The sequence below is a fragment of the Nicotiana tabacum genome, chromosome 9, assembly GCF_000715075.1.
Source record: "Nicotiana tabacum cultivar K326 chromosome 9, ASM71507v2, whole genome shotgun sequence".
In the NCBI taxonomy this organism is placed as follows: domain Eukaryota; kingdom Viridiplantae; phylum Streptophyta; class Magnoliopsida; order Solanales; family Solanaceae; genus Nicotiana; species Nicotiana tabacum.
In genome coordinates this window covers 126,842,418-126,865,670 of record NC_134088.1, presented here as the reverse complement: position 1 = coordinate 126,865,670, position 23,253 = coordinate 126,842,418, and the positions used below count along the sequence as shown (strand labels likewise).

At 39.7% G+C, this 23,253-nt stretch overlaps 1 protein-coding gene across 1 annotated transcript; it reads left to right on the top strand.

Annotated features, from left to right (window-relative positions):
- The first annotated feature begins 2,026 nt into the window (after nt 1-2,026).
- Nucleotides 2,027-20,326, top strand: LOC142164143 (zinc finger BED domain-containing protein RICESLEEPER 2-like). The gene is made up of 7 exons (XM_075221332.1): nt 2,027-2,212; nt 2,296-2,404; nt 2,554-2,610; nt 18,395-18,644; nt 18,795-19,323; nt 19,448-20,189; nt 20,283-20,326. Exons 1-7 carry the CDS (start codon nt 2,027-2,029, stop codon nt 20,324-20,326), a joined length of 1,917 nt encoding a protein of 638 aa, XP_075077433.1.
- The last annotated feature ends 2,927 nt before the right edge of the window (nt 20,327-23,253 follow it).

Below are 23,253 nucleotides of genomic sequence, written 5' to 3'. Positions count from 1 at the left end.
TTAGTTTTTCCTTAATTCCCGCCGAGATTCTCTCCCTAAGTGCAGCTACAACGGCTCTTTGTCTCTTAGCTCGATCTTGGTCGGTCTTGTTATTGGTCGTTCTCCGGATCTCGAGCTCGATATTGACTCGAGCTCGGTATTGATCGGTCTCTGGCTCTTGAGCTCGATAACACTACTTCATATCATAGCTCGATATTGATTGGTCCCTGAATCTTGAGCTCGATAACCTTGCTTTACTTCTTATCTTCGAAGGGCAAACTCGGATTTGACCGTATACAGATAGTCCCCTCGCTTCTTGGAAAGAATGTTGCGAGAAACGATATGATTTTTCAACGATATGACTAGATATACACTGACGTCTGCATCGAGCCCGACCATGACGTACGTGATAAATGTCCCGTCGATTCAGTTACCAAGGCATTAAATATGCGTCAGACGATGGTCGGCCACTGCTGATATTGAACCGTCATCGCCAAATCTATAAATAACTCCTCTTTACCATTTTTTACTTTTAAATTTCCAATCTCCAAATCTACTAAGTTCTTTTTTGGATCTTCTTAGTTCTTCATCTGCAAATTTGCGATTTTCACTGCTAACCTCTTCTTAGAACACCAAATCTTATCATCTCCCTCTATTTTTAACTTCAAATCCAAATGGCGAAAACATCAAAAATTATTCCTCAAAAAGAAAACGCTTCTTCATCACGTCCGGTAGGCGACAAAACACCGATGGAGCCATGACTTGAGGAGTGTGTTCCCACGGGGGGTGTCCTCACTTCTGATTTTAAGACCGATAAACCCTCGTCGGTTCTCGGTCGATAAGAGCCAGTATCGAGGTATATATGCTCGATAACTGAGGGATACCTTAAGCAGGTAAGGAAAGATTGCAAGTGGGAGAGCAAAGAAGTGGTGATCCCGACTCCCGAAGAACCACCCATGTGGAAAGGTTTTTAAGTGTTTACACTTACCCTTTCACGTTGGGCCCCCTCGACCCCGTTGTTGTTGATTTTTGCCGTCACTATCAAATAACCCTAGGCCAAATCCATCCTTCCTTTTGGCGAATTGTTATTCTGCTTCAATTCTTCGTGAGCAATATCGAGGGGATGCCTTTTACCCTCGACCACCTCATCAGGTTGTACAGCCCCCGCCGAGGCTAGATGGGCCGGTTCGTTCGAGTGAAAACTTTCGATCTAATCCCGGCCGAGAAGATGTCATTTCCCGAGAAATGGAATATGAAGCGTAAGTATAATCCCACTGTTAGATCTTATTTATTGTTTTTCTCCTTTGTTTCTCTCTCATCGATATCCTTTTCCATGATGTAGTGATTTCTTGGATGTACGGTGCAATTCCTAACCTCAAGAGCTGGATTCGGGACCTGGCCACGACCTCTACGTATGTCGAGCGCTCGTGGCGCGATTTATCAAAAGGTCGATAGGATGCCAAAACTCATGGTAAGCCCCTTTCCCACGTCTTTGATGATTTTGTTAAAGCATTTCTTACTTATTTTATTTTCACACAGGCCTTGGCAAAGATACTATTGTGAGGCCCCTATCTGGTGAGGAGGAGACTTCGATCCTGGCACCGAAACCGGTGAAGGACAAAAAGAGGAAAAAGATCTCAACCTCCGAGGATCCAGAACCTAAGAAGAAGAAGGCTCGTAAGACGAGGAAGAACATCATCCTTTTGACCGAAGACTTTGTTCGGCATCTAAGGGATGAAGACGAAGAAGAGGGAAAAGATGACTCAAGGCTGGTGGCCCGAGTGAAAATAAGCAGAGAGGCCCCAAAGGCTACTGAATCGGTGAAGGTTGTAGAGACTCCAACTCGAGATGAGGGATTCTCGGGAAGACTTGGGCGAAGTCCCCGAGTCATCAAGGATTGAGGATGCCCCCCACCATAATGAGCCAACGGTGCGTACGGTTGCAGGGGCTAATCTCGAGGCCCCCTAGATGGAGAGAACGCCCCAAGTGATCCACTTGGGGAAATAGAAATTTGAGGCTCCCCACTGCTTCTTCATTTTCTGAGGAGATGATTCAAGAGGCTCGGGCCTTGAAGACCCTCTCCATCGAAGGAGTCCACGGAAAGGAAGATCACTTTCGTGATTATTTTACTAGGGTCGAAGATGCTACCGGCCTGAGCAACTTGGAGGTCTCGAGGAAGGACTCGGGGGAGGCATCGAGCCTTTTCAAAGAAGCGCAGCAAGCTCTGAATTGGGTAAGCCTTAACTCCTCATGTTGGTATTACACTTGTGTTCATTTTTCTCTTCCTCTCTAACTTCTTTTCTTCTTTCTGCGTAGGCCTCGGCGCTTCATCGGGAAGCATTTTCTCGATCTCGAGCTGAACTGATTCGGTATGAAGCCGACCTTCGAGGGCTCACAGAGGAGCGAAATGCCCTTAAACTTCTCTGTGGGCAAAAAGAAGAGGAGATCAAGGACCTCCGAGCTGAGTTGGCCAAGGCTCACCAAGATCAGTCCGACCTGATCGAGCAGGTAATGAACATCTTAAAAGCTCATGGGCTCAATTCGGGAATGGTGGCTAACATTTCAATCTCACAGTTGCAGCAGAAGATCGAGATGATCGGGCAGCTCCGCGGGGAGGTCGACATGATGAAGGTATGGACTGCTTTGCTGCAAAAAAAGAGTCTACTTTATCACAATTGTCATCGGCCGAAATTCAGCTTCGAGCCATGAAGGAGAAAATCTCAATTCAGGCGAATAAAATATAGGAGCTCGAGGCCCGGTTGGATTCCGAACTTGCAAAGGCCAAGTCTGAAGCCAAAAGGGCAAAGACTGCGGCAGAGGCAATCGTGGCCGTCTACCGGGATGATGCTGAAGCCGCTCAAGTCCAAGTGAGAGAGGCAGCTGAGACCGCTCAAACTCGAGCATATTGGATTGCTGAACTCGCCAAATGCCAATCTCGGAGGGAAACCCTCAAGGAGATCCACGCTCGAGGTTTCGATCTTACCGACGAGATAACAAAGGCTAGAGAGCATGAAGTCGATGTTGAAGTGCTGGCCTGCTACGATGATGATGATGATGATGATGATGACGAGAGCAAGAAAGGGTCCGAGAGTGGGGATGACCTCGATGGAGAAGAAGCTGCCCCCGGAACAAATCTGGATCCTTAGGATTTTTCATTTTTGATCTTTTGTGTAGGGTCCTGATCGGACCTTGTAAATATTCTCATATATATAAAGATCTCTTTCCTTTTCGACTTGTCTTTATTTCATTTCCTGCCTTGTGAAAATTTTGTTTCATTCATGCCTTATGAAAATTTTGTTCATAAGTTCGAGGCTTTAGGTAATTTGATCGAAGTCGGGCTAATGTAATTTTTATAATCGAGTGAGTACTTGCTCGAAGTCGGAGTAGGGTAAACCTTAGGTTTTAATTGTTTGAGGATGATTTCTGAACTCAAAAATAAGATGGCCCTTTAGGCTCTTGAATCAGGATGATTTCTCCCCTTTTTCGGCTTGAAAAGTTTATTGTTTGAACATATAAAATCTGTTGTGCCTAAGCAATAAATAAGATGGCCCAATCTGCTTGATCGAGTGAGTGTTATCTCAAACTCGTGTTAATGTATCCCTTAAGATTTATGGTCGAGTGAGTGTTTGCTCGAACTCGAATTAAGATTAGCCCTTAGGCTTTATGGTCGAGTGAGTGTTTGCTTGAACTCGATTTAAGAGTAGCCCTTAGGCTTTATGGTCGAGTGAGTGTTTGCTCGAACTCGAAATGAAAACAACCCTTAGGCTTTATGGTCGAGTGAGTGTTTGATCGAACTCGAAATGAAAATAGCCCTTAGGCTTTATGGTCGGCCCTTAAGCCTGTTTGATCATGAAGTAGAAATATCTTTCTTAGATATGTGATATCGGTAAAGAAGAAATTTCAGTTTATAAGTCATTATACATGTGTTCATTGAGTGTTTGCTCGAACTCGAACTAATGTAGCCCTTAGGCTTAATGGTCGAGTGAGTGTTTGCTCGAACTGGAAGTAATGTAGCCCTTAGGATTTATGGTCGAGTGAGTGTTTACTCGAACTCGAATTAAGAGTAGCCCTTAGGCTTTATGGACGAGTAAGTGTTTGGTCAAACTCAAAATGAAAATAGCCCTCAGGCTTAATAGTCGAGTGAGTGTTTGCTCGAACTCAAAGTGAAAATAGCCTTTGGGATTTATAGTCGAGTGAGTGTTTGCTCGAACTCGAACAAATGTAGCCCTTAGGCTTTTTGGTCGAGTGAGTGTTTTCTCAAACTCGAGTTAATGTATCCCTTAGGCTTAATGGTCGAGTGAGTATTTGCTCGAACTCGAAGTAATGTAGCCCTTAGGCTTTATGGAGCTTAATCTCATTGATGTTTCGGTTGGCAGTCCCCGATTTATGGGGTAATGGTCAGCCCTTAAGCATGTTTGCATAATAGATCACGAAATAGAATAATCTTTCTGGGATATAAGATATCGGTAAAGAAGAAATTTCTCTTTATAAGTCATTATACATGTGTTCATGTTTTGTGCCAGGGCTCGAGCAAACTACACGGGCATGGTTCGTTTGACCATTTGGCCCTTACAATGTTTCCTATCGAGACTATATTGCCATGAAGTAACTTTCTTGCATCGAACTTGATAATCAAGCTTGATATATTCGAGGGTAATGCCCCCCCAGTATTCGAGGTTGATTGTAAAGAGGCCTCGGATACTATTGAAATATTCTAAGTTAGCACAGTCAATGGTTGACTCATTAAAAACCTTGCCGAAAAACCCATTTGGGACAAAATCGGTCTAAGGGAAAAAGAGTGCAACGCGTGCTTTCAGTCCTAAAGGCTTCGAGTTGAATAATCCATCCCTCTTTCTGGTCGAACACCTATAAGGGTTAGTTTCAAAATGTAAATGAACATGGGAGGGTCATACCTTAGCAGTAATATTGTTTTAGGTGCGAAACATTCCAATTGCTCGGTAGTTCTTTGCCGTTTATCACGCTGAGCTTGTAGGACCCCTTTCCGAAGATTTTGAGAACCTGATATGGTCCTTCCCAGTTCAGACCCAGTTTCCCTACATTTGGATTTCAGGTGTTGAGGGTGACTTTCCTTAGTACCAAGTCCCCGATTTTGAAATGTCGAAGATTGGTTCTTCGATTGAAGTATCTTTCGATCCGTTATTTTTCGGCGGCCAATCGGACGAGAGCGGCTTCTCGTCTTTCGTCTAATAATTCCAGGCTCGTGTTCATGGTCTCGTTATTCGACTCCTTTGTTGCATATTGAAACCTGATGCTAGGTTCTCCGACCTCAACCGGGATCAGAGTTTTGGCGCCATAGACCAACGAGAATGGCGTTGCTCCGGTACTGGATTTTGATGTTGTGCGATATGCCCATAGGACCTCAGGTAGTATTTCTCTCCAGTTTACTTTGGTGTCGGTCAATCTCTTTTTAAGGTTTTGGATGACGATTTTGTTGGTCGATTCGACTTGTCCGTTTTCGCTGGGATGGTACGGTGTTGATAGGATCCTTTTGATCTTGTGATCCTCGAGAAATTTAGTTACTTTGCTGTCGATGAATTGTTTTCCATTATCACATACAATCTCAGATGGCATCCCGAATTGACATATGATATGGTCCCAAATGAAGTCTGTCACTTCCTTTTCTCTGACTTTCTCGAAAGCTTGAGCTTCAACCCATTTAGAGAAATAACCAGTCATAAACAAAATAAATTGAGCTTTACCTGGGGCTGATGGGAGGGGGTCGACGATGTCCATTCCCCATTTCATGAAAGTTCATGGAGATAGGACCGAGTGGAGTAGCTCCCTGGGTTGATGAATCATGAGTGCGTGTCTTTGGCATTGTCGCATTTTCGAATGACCTCCCTAGCATCCTTGCCCATATCGGTCCAATAATACCGAGCTCTGATTTCTTTGTGGACTAGCGAATCGGCACCGGAATGGTTTCCACAAGTGCCCTCGAGAATTTCCCATAGGATGTAATCGGTATCTCCTGGTCCCAAACATATTGCCAATGGTCCATCGAACGTCCTTCTGAACAGTGTTCCGTCTTCGGACAGGGTGAACCGTGTTGCCTTTATGCGCAAAGCTCTCGATTCCTTTGGATCCGAAGGAAGCTTCCCGTTCTTGAAGTAATCTATATATTTGTTTCTCCAATCCCAGGTTAGACTCGTGGAGTTTATCTCGCCGTGACCTTCTTCGATCACCGATCTTATGAGTTGTACGACAGTGCCCGAGTTGAGTTCATCATCTCCGACCGATGAGCCTAAGTTTGCAAGGGTGTCGGCCTCGCTGTTCTGTTCTTGGGGTACATGCTGCAAAGTCCATTCCTTAAATCGATGTAGAGTCACCTGTAATTTATCTAAGTACCTCTGCAACTGATCTTCTCGGACTTTGAAAGTCCCGTTAACTTGGTTGCCCATGAGGAGGGAATCACACTTAGCCTCTACGACCTCAGCTCCCAAGGTTCTGGCTAGTTCGAGACATGCAATCCTGGCCTCATACTCGGCCTCATTGTTAGTCAATTTTGCAGTTCTGATAGACTGTCTAACTGTTGCACCCTGTGCTTCCCAAGGTGACGTAATGAATATGAGACTTGTTAATCATGAATTAAATGATTTTAAAGTCATAATATGGTTATATATGATGTTTGGATAGAAAATATGAAGTTTGGGAAAAATCACATTAAAGTTACGGAAAAACTGACTAAGGATTTGCCTTGTAACAGAGCTTTTTGAGAAATACACTTCGTGCGCTATATGAGGTATTTTTGGGACATATTATATATCAAATTGAAGGTCTTGGAATTTAGTTTCCAATTCTCTTAACTTTTTGTTCATATGACATCTATATTTACAATTCAGGTAGAGAAATATAAGCATTATGAGTTACTTTCAACAATAACAAAGATATATTCACTTGACAACACCCATTTCAGTTATGCCCTGTGGGAGCTAACAGATATAATTTAAGAGAATGATGGGATATCAGCATCCAGCTGGGGTTAGAGTAACCCAAAATTATGGATGGATTTTTATCATTAGCTCACATTTCTGAGGGATATTGCAAATGTGGTAATGGTTCTCCTTGTGAGACACCCAGATGGTGCACTCTAGAATAGTACAATCAGATATGAATACTAGAATGTTCAGAAATTTCAAAAGATTGACATTGGAATCCGAGATGGGATAAATATTTACCTTTGTATGGCTCTCGTCCCTAGTAAAGAGAGAGTGTTAGGCAACCCGAAGAGCCAGTGAGTTGAATCATGGGGGGCTAAAAGTGAAAGAATGTTTTGAAGAAGTTTTCATAATAAGGTGGTAGACAGAAATATTAGCAGGAGAATAAGAAGAAAGTAAATGAAGCATTATGAGTAAGATGTGATAAATGGATGATAACGATAAATCAAAATATGACAGGACTACAGATTCTATAGTCAAGTGAAGGAAATGACAAGAAGTTACATGCCTTGAGACAATAAAAGAGTATAAGCTATAAAGTCATGTCCCCATTTCGAGAAATGAGTTGGTGACTCATAAGTGATTACCAGAAGAAAATGTTAGACCCCCAGAGTAATAGAAATTAGTATGGGCTAGTGAATAAGATAAATTGAACATGAATTCGGGACCGAAGGATTTGATAATAGTTGACATCGTGAGAATTTCAGAGATCGAGTTTCGGGTGATAATTGAATGGACAACAGAAGAATAACTTTTAAAGGTCATTCAGGAAGATGTTTCAACAAGTACTGTGAGTAGAGTTAAGCTTAAGGGACTAAGTGTGCCAGTTACACTAGGTGTCACCTTTGTGTGTAAGAAATTAAATTATCCCTGGTACAGAAGAGTTATCGCAAGGCAAGTAAGAGTCTGGGAAGATGTGAAAAGATGCCAAATATGAAGAGGTGAAACATTTATAGGTAAATATTCATAGCAACAAATGTTAGTACTCCCCTAAAGGGGGGAAAATGGTATGATATGGTATTAAGTCGGAGTTATGTGGTTAAGGTAACTATGGAATAGTAAAGGAAGAATGTGGTAAAAAGGCTAAAGGAATGAGATTGCATTTATTCAGATCCTACGGATATGATACAACTCCAGAACATTATGTAAGCATGACGACGGGGAGAGGCAGTAAGGGTTCCATCACTAGATATTATTAATAAATAAGTGCAAATGAACACTGATACATAAGGAGCCAGTGTGCGAGGTAAGTTAAGACAAAGGATATAACCCAAGAGAGATTACGCAGAAAATATATATATATATATATATATATATTATACAGAATATAGATATGAGAATGGACTAACTTGTAGTTAGTAGTTGATTCAGGAAGAGCCTAGCCATGGCTAAACAAGAGGGTACCGACAAATTAGCAGGTTGTGCAAGATAAACATAGTGAAACCCAACATAGAGAATTCAGTCTCGCAAATATGATGACATCGTAATCCTTGATAAATATTCAGATAGGAGTTGGAGTAATTAAAGGTAACGTATAAGTGTTACGGAAATAAGAGAGAGTTCCAGTAAGGAGACGATCAAAATTTGATTTCAGAATTAACCCTACGAGCACAAGGGCACAGAGGTATATAACTTAGGATATTTGTAGGCGAGTAAGAACACCGAAAATCCCTTCGGGTATACAATATAACAAACTCGTAACTTTACAAGAGCCATAAGGTCTCCTTAAGTACTACAAAGAAAGACTAGTTGAGAAAATAAGGAAAAAGGCTTCAACTTAATCATAGTGACATAAGGAAGAAATGGTCTTGTAACAACAGTCTCACAACAACATTATATGCACTCCATAAGAAAGTGGCACCTATCGCGGCTAATGAAGGGGAAGAAAAAAAAATCAAAAGATGATATTTGAGATCATATGAGTTACAGGAAATTCCAGTATTTGTGAGCAATGAGATAAGCCATGTATTCATACAACAAGTGGCAGAACGACCATGAAAAGTAATCGCTTATGTTTAAAGACAACTAAGAAAGCACAAGAAGAATTATCTGACCCACGATTTAGAGTTAGCCGCGGTGATTCATGCACTAAAGATGTGGAGGCATTATTTGTATGGCATTTATGTTGATATATATACGGATCATAAGAGCCTTCAATATATCTTCAATCAAAAGGAATTGAATTTATGACAAAGGCGATGGTTGGAGCTACTAAAAGACTGTGATGTTGATATTTTATACCATCCAGGAAAGGCGAACGTAGTAGTCGACACCCTCAACCGTAGATCTATGGGTAGCCTGTCATATTTACAGCCATAGAAGTGTGGGATAGCCCATGAGATTCATCAGCTAGCTAGTCTTGGAGTTCGATTACTGGACTCAGGTGATACCAGAGTTACTATTCAGGACACGGCAACATCCTCTTTAGTAACTGAAGTGAAGGAACGCCAGTATGAGGATCTTGTGCTAGCTCATTACAGAGATACATCCCCTCAAAAGGAGAATACACCATTTGAGATTATCGGAGATGGAGTCCTCAGATATCAAGGCCGATTATGTGTTCCTAATGTGGCAGGGTTGCGCCAGCAGGTTATGGGAGAAGCTCACTATTCTCGTTATTCTATTCATCAAGAAGCGACTAAGATGTATCATGATATCAAGGGAATATACTAGTGGGACAGAATGAAGAAGGATACAACAGAGTTTGTTTCTCAGTGCCCTAATTGTCAGCAGGTTATTATTGAGCATCAGAAACTCGGTGGATTATTATAGGCTATAGAGATTCCGACTTGGAAATGGGAAGTGATTAATATGGATTTCATCATAGGCTTACCTCGTACCCAACGTAAGTTCGATTCTATATGGGTTATTGTCGATAGACTTATAAAATCAGCCCATTTTCTGTCTATCATGACTACTTATTCAGTAGAGGATTATGCAAGGCTTTACATTAGGGAGATAGTACGACTTCATGGTGTCCCTATATCTATTATCTCAGATAGAGGTGCTCAGTTTACAGCTAATTTTTGGAGGTCCTTCAAAAAAGGATTGGGGACTCAGATAAGTTTTAGTATAACATTTCATCCCCAGACACACGGTCAGGCTGAACGTACTATTCAAACACTGGAGGATATGCTACGAGCTTGTGTGATGGACTTCAGGGGTAGCTGGGATGATCATCTTCCACTTATTGAGTTCGCATAAAATAATAGCTATCATTCAAGCATCCAGATAGCTACATATGAAGCACTTTATGGACGTAAGTGTAGGTCACCTATCAGATGGTTTGAGGTTGGGAAAATTAAGCTTATACGGGAAAGGCTATTAGCAGCTCAGAGTCATCAGAAGTCCTATGCATATAATCGACGACGAGACTTGGAGTTTCAGGTAGATGACTGGGTATTCCTAAATGTATCATCGATGATAGGCGTTATGAGATTCGGTAAGAACGGAAATCTTAGCTCTCGGTACATTGGACCTTATAAGATTATACGCAAAGTAGGCCAAGTAGCATATGAATTAGACTTGCCTTCCAAATTGGAGTTTGTACATCCAGTATTTCATATGTCTATGCTCTGTAGGTGTATTGGAGATCCCTCTAAAGTCTTTCCACTTGACGATGTTCAGGTTACAGAGCAGCTATCATATGAGTAATCTCCCATTTCTATACTAGATAAACAAGTTCAGAGATTAAGAACTAAGGATGTAGCTTCGGTTAAAGTACTTTGGATTAACAATAATGTGGAGGAGATGACTCGGGCAGTTGAAGAAGAAATGAAGACTACGTATCCTCACTTGTTTCCACTTCCGTAGGAGGATCATACTGAGACATCACAACCTTTAGGTTGGTAGTAGTACCGTTACATAGGAGACTCTGCCAAAATTTCTATAGATTTCTGGGAGTTTAACATTTGATGACGAATGTTTCTAAGAGGGGAAGATTGTTATACCATGTGCTTCCCACGGTGACATAATGAATATGAGATTTTTTTAATTATGATTTAAATAATTTTAAAGTCATAATATAGTTATATATGATGTTTGGATGGAAAATATGAAGTTTGGGAAAAATCGGATTAAAGTTACGGAAAAACCGACTAAGGATTTGCCTTGTAACAGAGCTTTTTGAGAAATACATTTCGTATGCTATATGAGGTCTTTTTAGGAACATATTATATATCAAATTGAAGGTCTTGGAATTTAGTTTCCAGCTATCTTAACCGTTAGTTCATATGACACCCGGATAAAAAGTTATAAGCGTTGGAAGAAGGGCCAATCATAGGGTGCCAAGTAGCACCTTTTTGGCTTTTAAAAATATAGGATATTTACATCCCATCTCGTCTCTTTCTCCATGTTTCCAGAGAACACACCCAAATAACACCCTTAACTTTACTCTTAAGCTCTCTTCAAGATCTTCAAACAAGATTATCATCCCGGGCACGGAATCAAGAAGCGATAACACTAAAACGATCCCTACGACGTAAGTATCGCTATATCGCCTCTCTTTTTCTTTGTAGTTTGAATTTTTGAAAGGTACTTAATAGTTAAGAAAATGTGTAATTTCTGTATTTAAGTGTTTAAATATCAAGGAATGTTGATAAATTCGTTTCCTAATAGTTAGAACTCACGGGACGGTGATCGAAAGTTGTGAGTTCGAGTTATTTGACTTATAGTGGACTGTTTTGTGGGTTGTTTCGTGTTGCCTTTGGACTATATATTTTTCTACTGTTTAATGGAGTTTTGGAGGATAAATGGTATGGATAAACACCACATAATGAAGGAATGGTGGGTTGGTCATTCGTCGTTACATTATTTTAAGTTGTTTGATACTACTTTGGTTGTCGTTTTATGTATGAAGTGATTAGGGTGTGTGGGTTGTTTTGTGGTATATTGTGATGGAGATAAGGTTGGAAAATGATGATTACATATTTTTATTTTTATTTTCTTGTTGTTGTTGGTATATGGTATTGGAGAAGGGCCTAGTTACAGGAGAGATCCTGCCCAAATTTACGTAAACGAGCTACTAGTTTAAGTTGCGGACTAAGCGTTTACTCAGCACTGATTTTGAATCAACTTATGATGTGGTAGATTGAATTGAGTTGTTTGAATAATTTCTTGGAAGGTATTAAGGACTCAACGAAGTTAAGGTATTTTAAGGCTATCCCTTCTTTCTTTTTGGCATGATCCAAATGATACAAATGAAATGAGCAAAATACGCAACTTTCATAAATGACTCTATTCATAGAAATACTAGGGGTGTCTATATTCTTGATTCCCCATGTAAATTATTATTATATCCTTTGTTCATGGGTCTCATAAAAATACGTATTTGATAAAGTTTGTCCGAAAGGCATATTGATTTTATGATATTCGAGAAATCTTATTAACGTATTTCTTATGCATTTCATGCATTTATACATGTACATTGACCCGTGATCAGAAGGCGTTATATACGCATATATTATATGTATATGGGATATGGGAAAAGGTTATGGCGTTATATACGCACCACCACCTGATCAGCTGGTATACGTTGATGATTTTGCCCACAGTGTCTGAGATGATATGAGGGGATGCCCTAAGAGGCTTGATGATGTTATGTACGTATATACCTATGCATGGTATGACATTTATAAGCACATGCATGACATTATAAATTTTCATGATTCAAATAGTTATTCAGAATTACAGGTTGAGTTCTTTACTCCATGTTTCTTTCATGTCTTTTAGATACTACTACCATGCCTTACATACTCGGTACTTTATTTGTACTGGTGTCCCTTTTGCCTGGGGACACTACATTTCATGCCCGCAAGTCCTGATAGACAGGTTGAGAGTTCTCCTAGTAGACTATCAGCTCAGCAGGAGGTGTTTGTGCACTCCACTTGCACCGGAGTTGCCTATTTGGTCAGTATGATTTGAATATGTATTGTTTGGCATGGCGGGGCTCTGTCCCGACCTTTATTATATTTATGTACTCTTAGAGGATTGTAGACAGATGTCATGTATACTTATACTGGTATGGCCTTATAGGCCAGTACGTCATATGTATAAGTCAGTATATCAAGTTGGGTAACCCTATATTGAGTGTTTCCTCATATTTTATTCTACTTATCTCACGACAGCCTCTCCGACTCATTTACCTATGATAGTATGATACGAAAGATATGTTATGTTGGTACTCGGTTGAGTAAGGTACCGGGCGCCCGTCACGGCCCATCGGTTTGGGTCGTGACGCTAACTATATTACCTCTGGGCGATTTTAGTACGATGCCTAGTCTGGACCCCTTTGCGTTCGAGGAACCATCCATAAAGAGGGTCCAAATTCCCAAGGAGGTACCCGATTTTATCAGTAATTCTTTTTCAATCTCGAGTATGAAGGCCGGCGTAAAGTCAGCCACGAAGTCCGCCAAGATTTGGGATTTGATAGTGGTTCGGGGTCGATATTCGATGTTGCACCCACTGATTTCTATGGCCCATTTGGCCAATTGACCCGAAAGCTCAGGTTTGCACAAAATGTTTCAAAGAGGATAAGTTGTTACAACATGTATTGGATGAGATTATAAATATGGTTTTAATTTCCTAGAGGTGCTTACTAAAGCAAGCGCTAATTTTTCTAAGTGTGGATATCTAGTTTCGGTCTCGCCTAAGGTCCGACTAACATAATAAATAGGGAATTGTGTACCTCTTTCTTCTCAAACCAGGACTCCACTTACCGCTATCTCTGAGACAGCTAAGTACAAGTAAAGTTGTTTATCCACTTTCGTGGTATGAAGCAGAGGCGAACTCGATAAATATCGCTTTAGTTCTTCAAAAGCCTGTTGGCATTTCGGAGTCCATGCAAAGTTGCTTTTCTTCTTAAGCAGTAAGAAAAATCGGTATCTCCTATCTGAGGATCTCGTAATGAATCGTCCCATGGTGGCTATCCTCCCTGTTAACCTTTGCACGGACTTCATATTATCTACTACCGTGATGTCCTCGATAGCTTTGATTTTATCTGGGTTGATCTCAATTTCTCGATTGGACACCATGAAACCAAGAAACTTGCTCGAGCCAACCCCGAATGCACATTTTTTGGGGTTGAGCTTCATATTGTACTTCTTTAGTATGTCGAAAGTTTCTTGCAAATGCTTTAAATAGTCCTCTGTTTGCAGGGACTTAACTAACATGTCATCAATATAAACTTCCATTGATTTTCCTATTTGTTTTTAGAACATTCGATTTACTAGGCGTTGATAAGTTGCACCAGTATTTTTTAGAACGAATGGCAATACGTTATAACAGTAGGTACCGTACTTAGTGATAAACGAGGTCTTTTCCTGATCCTTCGGATTCATCTGTATCTGGTTGTACCTAGAGTAGGCATCGAGAAAATTGAGAGTCTCGTGGCCGGCCATGGCATCGATAATATGATTGATACTAGGCAACAGAAAGGAATCCTTAGGGCATGCTTTGTTTAGGTCTTTATAATCTATACGCATTCTAAGTTTGTTTCCTTTCTTAGGGACTACCACCACATTTGCTAGCCATTCGGGGTATTTTACTTCTCGAATAGATCCTATTTTAAGATGTTTGGTTACCTCGTCCTTGATGTTGGCATGTTTGACCTTGGACTGGGGTCTTCTTCTTTGCTTTACCGGATGGAATCTTGGATCCAAGCTCAGTCTATGAGTGGCTATTTCCGATGGGATCCTTGTTATGTCAAGATGGGACCAAGCGAAACAGTTTATGTTAGCGATAAGAAATTGAACAAGCTTTTTCCTGAGCTCGGGATCTGACCCTGTGCCCAGTTATACCTTTCGCTCGGGCAAATATTTGATTAGCGTGATTTGCTCTAGTTTTTCGACAGTTGACTGGGTGGCATCCGAATCATCACGGACCACAAAAGATCAAGGGACCCCATAGTCATCGTTTTCGTCAGTCTTTCGATTCTCTATATGGGTCGAGGCTGACGTTTGTGATTGCTATTTGGTATCATGTTCCTCCTTCGAATCGGATCCCTTTATCGATGATAGTGAGGATATAAGAATCACTTCATCGACGACAAACATTTCTTTTGCGGCTGGTTGCTCCCCATAGACCATTTTAATTCCCTCCGATATTGGGAATTTCAGAACCTAGTAAAGGGTCGAGGTCACTGCTCTCATGTTGTGGATCCATGGCCTCCCAAACGGGGCGTTATATCTCATATCGCCCTCGATTATGTGGAACTTCATTTCTTGGATGATCCCGGTTACGTTTACTGGAAAGATTATCTCACCCTTAGTAGTTTCACATACCATATTAAACTCGTTTTGTACCAGGGTAGCGGGTACGACCTGGTCCTGTAGACCGAGTTGCTCTACAACCCTTGATCGAATGATGTTGGCCGAACTACCTAGATCAATTAACACACGCTTAACTTGAGTTTTATTCATAAGTATAGATATTACCAGTGCATCATTATGGGGTTGCATGATTCCTTCCACGTATTCGTCACTGAAGGACAAGGTTCCTTTAGGTGTGTAATCCTAAGTCCGAGGTCATTTTCTCTTACAATAAACATCTTAGTGCGTTTAAGCACTGGTCCCTGGGGCACATAGATCCCTCTGATAATCATGTGGATGATGTGTTGTGGCTCTTCTTGTTCATTTTATCTATTGTAATCTCTGTTTTTGAAACGGTTTTTGGCCCGGTCACTTAAAAATTCTCGAAGGTGTCCCTCATTGAATAAACGGGCTACCTCCTCTCTCAACTGCCTGCAGTCTTCGGTTCTGTGGACATGGGTGCCATGATATTTGCACATTTTATTGGGATTTCTTTGGGTTGGATCGGACTGCAGAGGTCGAGGCCACTTAGTATCTTGGATGCGTCCGATAGCCAACATGATGGCGGATGCATCGATGTTGAAATTATATTCTGATAACAGTGGTGCTTCCTTAGGTCTGATATATCTGTCGAACCCATTCTTGTTCATCATCCCCCGAGACCTTTGGCCTTGATCACTTCTCCTTTAGCCTCGTACGGAGTTGCGTATAGGTTCGTTTCCCCTACGATCTCTATTATACGGCCGATATCGGTCCTTGTTCGACCTTGGTTCTCGGCCGATAACGGACCCAGAACCCAACTGGTCGTCTTCAACTCTGATCTTTGATTGATACCAATTGTGTACATCGGCCCAGGTAACAGCTGGGTACTCGATCAGGTTCTTCTTCAACCTTCGTAAAGCCATTGAGCTTCGTTCATTTAGACCTTCAGTGAAAGCTTGAACAGCCCAATCATATGTGACTGTTAGTAGATCTATTCGTTCCATTTGGAAACGAGATACGAATTCTCTTAGCATCTCGTTATCTTTTTGTCTTACCTTAAAAAGGTCTGACTTCCTGGTCTCAACCTTTATGGCTCCAGCATGTGCTTTTACGAAAGAATCTGTAAGCATAGGAAAAGAATCGATAGAGTTAGGCGGTAAATTATGATACCATATCATTGCTCCCTTTGACAGGGTTTCACCGAATTTTTTCAATAATACAGATTTGATCTCGTCGTCTTCTAGATCGTTCCCTTTAATGGCACATGTGTAAGAGGTGACGTGTTTGTTGGGGTCGGTCGTTCCATTATATTTAGGAATTTTGGGCATGCGGAACTTCTCGGGGATCGGTTTCGGAGCTGCGCTCGGGGGGAAGGGCTTTGGTACGAATGTTTTGGAATCTAAGCCTTTTAATATTAGTGGTCCCCCCGGGATCTGATCAACCCTGGAGTTATACGTTTCTATTTTTTTTGTCATTTGCTTAAATCATCCTTTCTCCTGACTCTATTCGTTTTGTCAGCTCCTTGAGCATCTTAATAATTACGGGATTAGTCCCCGATTCTTCCTCATTTGACCTTACTACAGTTGGCCCCATTCTGTAGGTGACTTCTCGGGGTGGACTGGGCTCGGGCTTGCTCGGCGCCTGGGTTTGGCTCTACAACTGAGCTATCGCTACCTGTTGAGCTTGCAACATTTCGAAAATCATACGCAAGCTGATTCCGTTTTCCTCAACATTTTGGGTATTTCGAGCTGCAAATCGAGTTCCACCATGAATGCTATTTTCAGGGTCGGAACGTTGGTTAGCCTCAATGGCCACATGTGAATTAACATTTATTGGCTCTTCGACCCGAGCTCCAACGAGATCGACGAGTGGCCTTTCATCCTCGGGTCAAGTTGTTGTTCTCATCTTGAAGGCCAGTTTCGTTGTCGATAGGTAGGGCCATTAATTGAGAATTCGTCGTTTTTAGCCTGAAATCAAAGACACTTCCAATAGCAAGTGTAAAATAGTGTGTTTCACAGAGATTCGTACCAAATAACCACTATTATCCTTAGCCCCATGGTGGGCGCCAATCTGTTTACCCGAAAAACGGACATAGTTAAATTTATGCGTAGTCCTAAATAGGGGTGTTAAAACCGAACCGAAACCGAAAACCAAACCGCAAAAATGGTTTAATGGCTTATTGGTATCGGGTTAACGGTTTAACGGATGGGGAACGGATTGAAATATTTTTATTAACGGCTTATCGGTTTGGGGACGGATTATTCAATTTTCTTAACGGATAATCCGTTAACCCGTTAAGAATATATATGTAATATATATATGAAATAAGTACTTTCTTATCGTGGGCCGTGGCATTATACAAGCAAAAGTGTTAAAACTTAAAAGTGTTTCTTTACAGGTGTTCACTTGTCCAGTACCCTTCTTTATCAATACTGCAAAAGTTTTAAAACTTAAAAGTGTTTCTTTACAGTTGTCCACTTGTCCAATACCCTTCTTTATCAATACTCTATTAGGCATTCAGATTTGAGACATTAGAAAAAGAAACCCTAACATCTAAAAGTGCTAATTTCAGCATTACACCCAGGCCCCAGCAGCCAGAGCAGCATACTCACTGTCTCCCTCTCGCTAACTCGACTCTCTATCTCGTCTCTCCCTCTCGCCAACTCGCCAACTCGTCGTCTCGCCTCTCCCTGTCGCCATAGCTAGAGCCCAGAGCAGCAGATGGTAAGTTTTTTTTCTTGTTGAAATTCCAACTGTTGCCTTCTCTGCCTTGTGCTGTTTTGAGATCGATTTTGACAGTTTCTGTTTAAATATCTGTTAAGGAAATAGTTATTTTCATTCCTTTTCTTTTCTTGTTGTAGTGACTCATAGCATGGCTGAAAATATACAAAGTGATAAGATGATGGGTGAAAGTGGGGCTTCTAATTCAAATGCAATAAGCCAATCTGAAACAACGGAGTCAAATATAACCAAAAAAAAGGAAAAAAAGGTCTATTGTGTGGGATCATTTTACAGAAATTATTACTTCTGAAGGGAGTACAAAAGCAAAATGTGACTATTGCTTTATTGAGTATTGTTTTAAGACCAAAGACGGTATGTCGACACTTCTTTCTCATATGTTTAAATGTCCTAAATGCCCTGCTATTGTTGATAAAAAATAATCAAATTTAGGTTTTCAATCTGTTCCGGGAGGTAGTCAGGGTGACATAGCTGTTGTTACTTGGAAATTTGATCAAGAAGAGTGTAGGAAGGCGTTATGTCGTATGGTAATAGTTGATGAGCTTCCTTTCAGCTTTGTTGAGAAAGAAGGTTTTAGAGACTTTATGAAAGTTGCGCAACCTTCTTTTCGGATCCCTTCCCGTAGTACTGTAACTAGGGATTGTTTTGATCTTTTTAATGAAGAAAAGCAAAAGTTGAAGAGGTCTTTTATAGAAACGAAACAAAGAGTATGTATTACCACTGATACCTGGACTTCTATACAAAGAATTAATTATATGTGTATCACTGCCCATTGGATTGATAGTGAATGGAATATGCATAAAAGAATAATTAATTTTTGTCCTATTGTTAGTCATAAAGGAGAAGATATGGCAAATGGTATTGCTAGGTGCTTACGTGAGTGGGGGATAAATAAGATCTTCACTGTCACAGTTGATAATGCAAGCTCCAATGATGTGACAGTAAAAGAATTGTCTAAGCAATTAACAAAAATGGAAACTAATTTGATGAACGGTAATCACCTTCACGTGAGATGTATGGCTCACATCATGAATCTTGTGGTCCAGGATGGTTTAAAAGAATCTTCAGTGTCTATTGAATGTGTTAAGCATGCAGTGAGATATGTTAGGCAGTCTCCTACGAGGTTGAAGAGGTTTCAAGAATATTTTGATGATGAACAACTCAATTGTAAAAAAACTTTGTGCTTGGATGTTCCAACTAGGTGGAATTCCACCTACTTGATGTTGCATAGCGCTGTTGAATTTGAAAGTGCATTTTCACACTATGCATCTAGTGAAATTGGCCTAAGACATTATCTTGAGCATTCTTATATTGAAGTTGGAATTCCTACAAGTGAACTTTTGAGTAGTGATTGGGAGAATGTAAAAAGAATTACAAAGTTTCTTGAAATCTTCTATCTTCTTACTTTGAAAATATCTGGATCACGTTATGTTACATCGAATATTCATTTTCTTGAAATTTTGTGCGGTTGCTGTTTATTTGAAGCAATTGATAGCAAATGAAGATACAGTTTTAAGTGAAATGGCAAAGAAGATGAAGGAAAAGTTTAATAAGTATTGGGGTGATCCAGGGAAAATGAACAAGATAATTTTCATCTCATGTATTTTGGATCCACGTTACAAGCTCGAATCAGTTGGTTATGCACTTGTAAAGATGTTTGGTGAAGATCCGGGGACAACTATACAAGCAGAAGGTAAGAAGTACATGACTTCATTATTTTGTGAGTATATAAAGTCTAGCTCAAAAGGTGTCGTGCTTGCTTCATCTTCAGATTGTTCTTCATTGGACACTTCTACTTTCGGGCTTTCTGACAATCAAGTAAGCACCCAAAATACAGGACTTTTAGAATCACTAATGCAAGATATAAAAAAATATAAAAGTGGGAGTGGAGGTGTGGATACTAAAACAGAGTTAGATAAATATTTTGGTGAAGAAACTGAGGATGACTCTAAAGAATTTGATGTGCTTCTCTGGTGGAAATTGAACTCAGCTAGATTTTCTGTTCTTGCGGAGATGGCTCGTGATGTATTAGCGGTTCCGGTTTCAAGCGTGGCATCCGAATGTGCGTTTAGTACGGGAGGGCGTCTTCTTGATTCATTTAGGAGTTCATTAACTCCTAAATTGGTGCAAGCTCTAGTGTGTCTTCAAGATTGGCTTCGAAATAAAAAATTAAAACAACATGTTAGTGTTGAGGAAGATATTGATAAAATCGAGCAACTTGAACAAGGTAATAATATTGTTACTATATTTGTTGTATATAAGTATTGTGGATATGCTTATATTTATCACATGACTCATTATTTTAATTTGTTTTCTTCAGATTTAGCTAACGATGGAAAAGACCCTTCCGTAATTGACGTGTAGTATTAATATATCTGGTAAGAATTCAAATTGTAATGCAATGTTAATTAATATGTTAATATATTAACAACAAACATGAATTTTTAGATCAACAATTTATATAATTCTACTAATTAGCTCAAATTTTAAGGTGTATCTGCAAACTCATTGATCTCATTTTGTAAAGTCTTATACCCTCAAGCTGTCATATTTCAAGCCTGCTACTATTTGAGTTATATAGTGCTAGGTTGTTGGATGTTAGCAGTTTGTTATTTTTTGAATGCTATTAATAATGTAAATGGTTCTACCATTGCAGAGTGATTCCAAAGACTCTTAGGTTGTTGTTTGAACTTTGAAGCTGTAGAAATTGAAGCACTGTAAGGCGTTAGTTGCAGCAGTTGTATTTTGTGGATGTCTCCAATTGTTATAGATTTTATGTCTAAATTTCCATTTTATCTCTAGTTGTATTCTGGACTCATTTTGACAGGTGGCTAATTGCCATGTTAGGAAGTGTTAAGTGTTAATAGAATCTTCATTCATCATTATTATAAAATAGTTAAGATTTCAAGTGGTTACTATATATGGATAGTAAATTAGTGATTAATAAGCATGTGTAAATATGTGTATAAAGTTTTGTAGTCTTTGTTATTTCTGTATATGGATTAATCACGTACTAGCAAATAGTGATTTAAGCATGTGTAAATTAAATATTTTTACAACTTTGCCTTTAAATATTTTTTTATCTAGATCTTTACATATTAAATTAGTATTGATGTGATCTTTATGAAAATGGTATGTGCGTCATGTGCAATTGCATCAATTGCTCCAAATCCAATATTTGTAGTGAACTGAAAGCAGCATCAGTGGGCACTAGCAGATTTCTCTAGTGTTTAGAGGTGTCAATTTTGGTGTAACAACTAATAGGTTGTAACATGAAGGACCAAAATAGTCTTCTGTAATACAGATTGAATTAATCTGATAAACCGCCCGATAATAGCTAAACTGATACCAATCCGCCTGATATCTTATCGGGTGGCTAGCGGATTAATACATTTAAAACCGATAACCGATAAGCCGAACCGTTAAAAGTAAATAATTGCCCGATCCGCCCGATAAGCAGCCCTAGTCCTAAGGATACGTGGTATAACTTGGTACAAACTGGAAAAATAAGTAGAGATATATCGAATATTGACTGTAAAAAGGAATTAAAACAAATCAAAATTGAGTGGGGAATGATATTTATATGAACAAGATGAACCAATGTTCAAAACCCAAAAAAAGAATAATCTTTATTATATGTGTGTAAACTTCAATAATTTCTGAATATGAGAGTGTATCAATGTTTTCTTCTCTGGATGTTCCATCCCCCTTATAGAAATGATACTCACTCTTAATATAGTGAGAAAATTCTACTTTGGATATAATAAAAAATACATAGTGGGGATCCCATGATAGATTAGTTAATTAGTTTTTCTTTAATTCCCGCCGAGATTCTCTCCCTAAGTGCGGCTACAACGACTCTTTGTCTCTTAGCTCGATTTTGGTCGTCAGTCTTAGTATTGGTCGATCTCAGGATCTCGAGCTCGATATTGACTCGAGCTCGATATTGACTCGGGCTCAGTATTGATCGGGCTCTGGCTCTTGAGCTCGATAACACTACTTCATATCATAGCTCGATATTGACTCGAGGTCGATATTGATCGGTCCCTGAATCTTGAGCTCGATAACCTGATTTTACTTCTTATTTTCGAAGGGCAAATTCGGATTTGACCGTATACACAAATTTAATTTTTCCTGGTTTGAGATAAAAGTTAAAGAGATAATTCAAAATAGTGAGAAAAGAAACAAGAGATAAAACTACTAAATTAAATCCAACGTTAATTAATCTAAAAGGGAAAAGATATGCTGAGGGAGGCAAGTTTACGTCCGTAGACAAATGACAATGGGTACATAGGATTTCTGCAAAGCATTTGAGATGCAGGAGCGAAAATGGTACTGGCACCCTTTCTGGCCGAATAAATTAGCACGTAAATACCAAGATAACGAAATAAAGACAAAATAATTGCTGCAACTTCCAACATTTAAATAGTCAAACAAAGGTACTATATATAATAAAATGATGTTTTAGATTTTTGTTCCTTAAGCAACATATTTCTTGAAAACTCTTTTGAGTATTATAATTGTCTTTTATTTTCTTCGATGTTGTATGACTTTAATGCTACTATACATGATAGAAACCAAACTAATAAAAAAGTAAAATGAAAAGAGGAAGGCTAATGGGTAAGAGAATTAATATGGCCACAAAAGAAGCATGTGTTTACATTCAAGTTCATTTCGCTTTGTATCTTTATTTGTGGCCCTTGCTCTATATTTCTTTGACAATAGTGGGTTGGTAAACACCTTCCACTCACAACCAAGAAGTTGTGAGTTCGAGTCACCCAAGAGCAAGGTGGGAAGTTCTTGGAGGAAGGGAACCGAAAATGTATCGGAAATAGCCTCTTTACCCCAGGGTAGGGATAAAGTCTGCGTACACTTACCCTCCCTAGACCCACCATCGCCATTTTACTAAAAGGAGAAAACAAAGATAGAAGAGCACACTGAGTACGAAAATTGGAGGGAGAGAGCTGGGAAATTAGGATTTTATTTGACAGAATTCTCCAGTGTGCTATAATTGCGATAATTGCTGGAGACTCTTGAGATTCTTCTTCTTCCATAGGGAATACTAAGGTTGGAAAAGTAACAGTCATTCTGGTAAGGCAGTAAGCATTAGATTCATTGAAATCTGCCTCTCTTCAACTATGTTATACACCTAACGTATATGCATTAAATTCATGTAATAATATTTATTTTATTAGAAAGTGTATTTACATTTTTGTACAACATATTTTTAATGTAATGTTTAATTGAAGGGCAAACTAGTCACTTAATATATAATATATGATTGGTGTGAA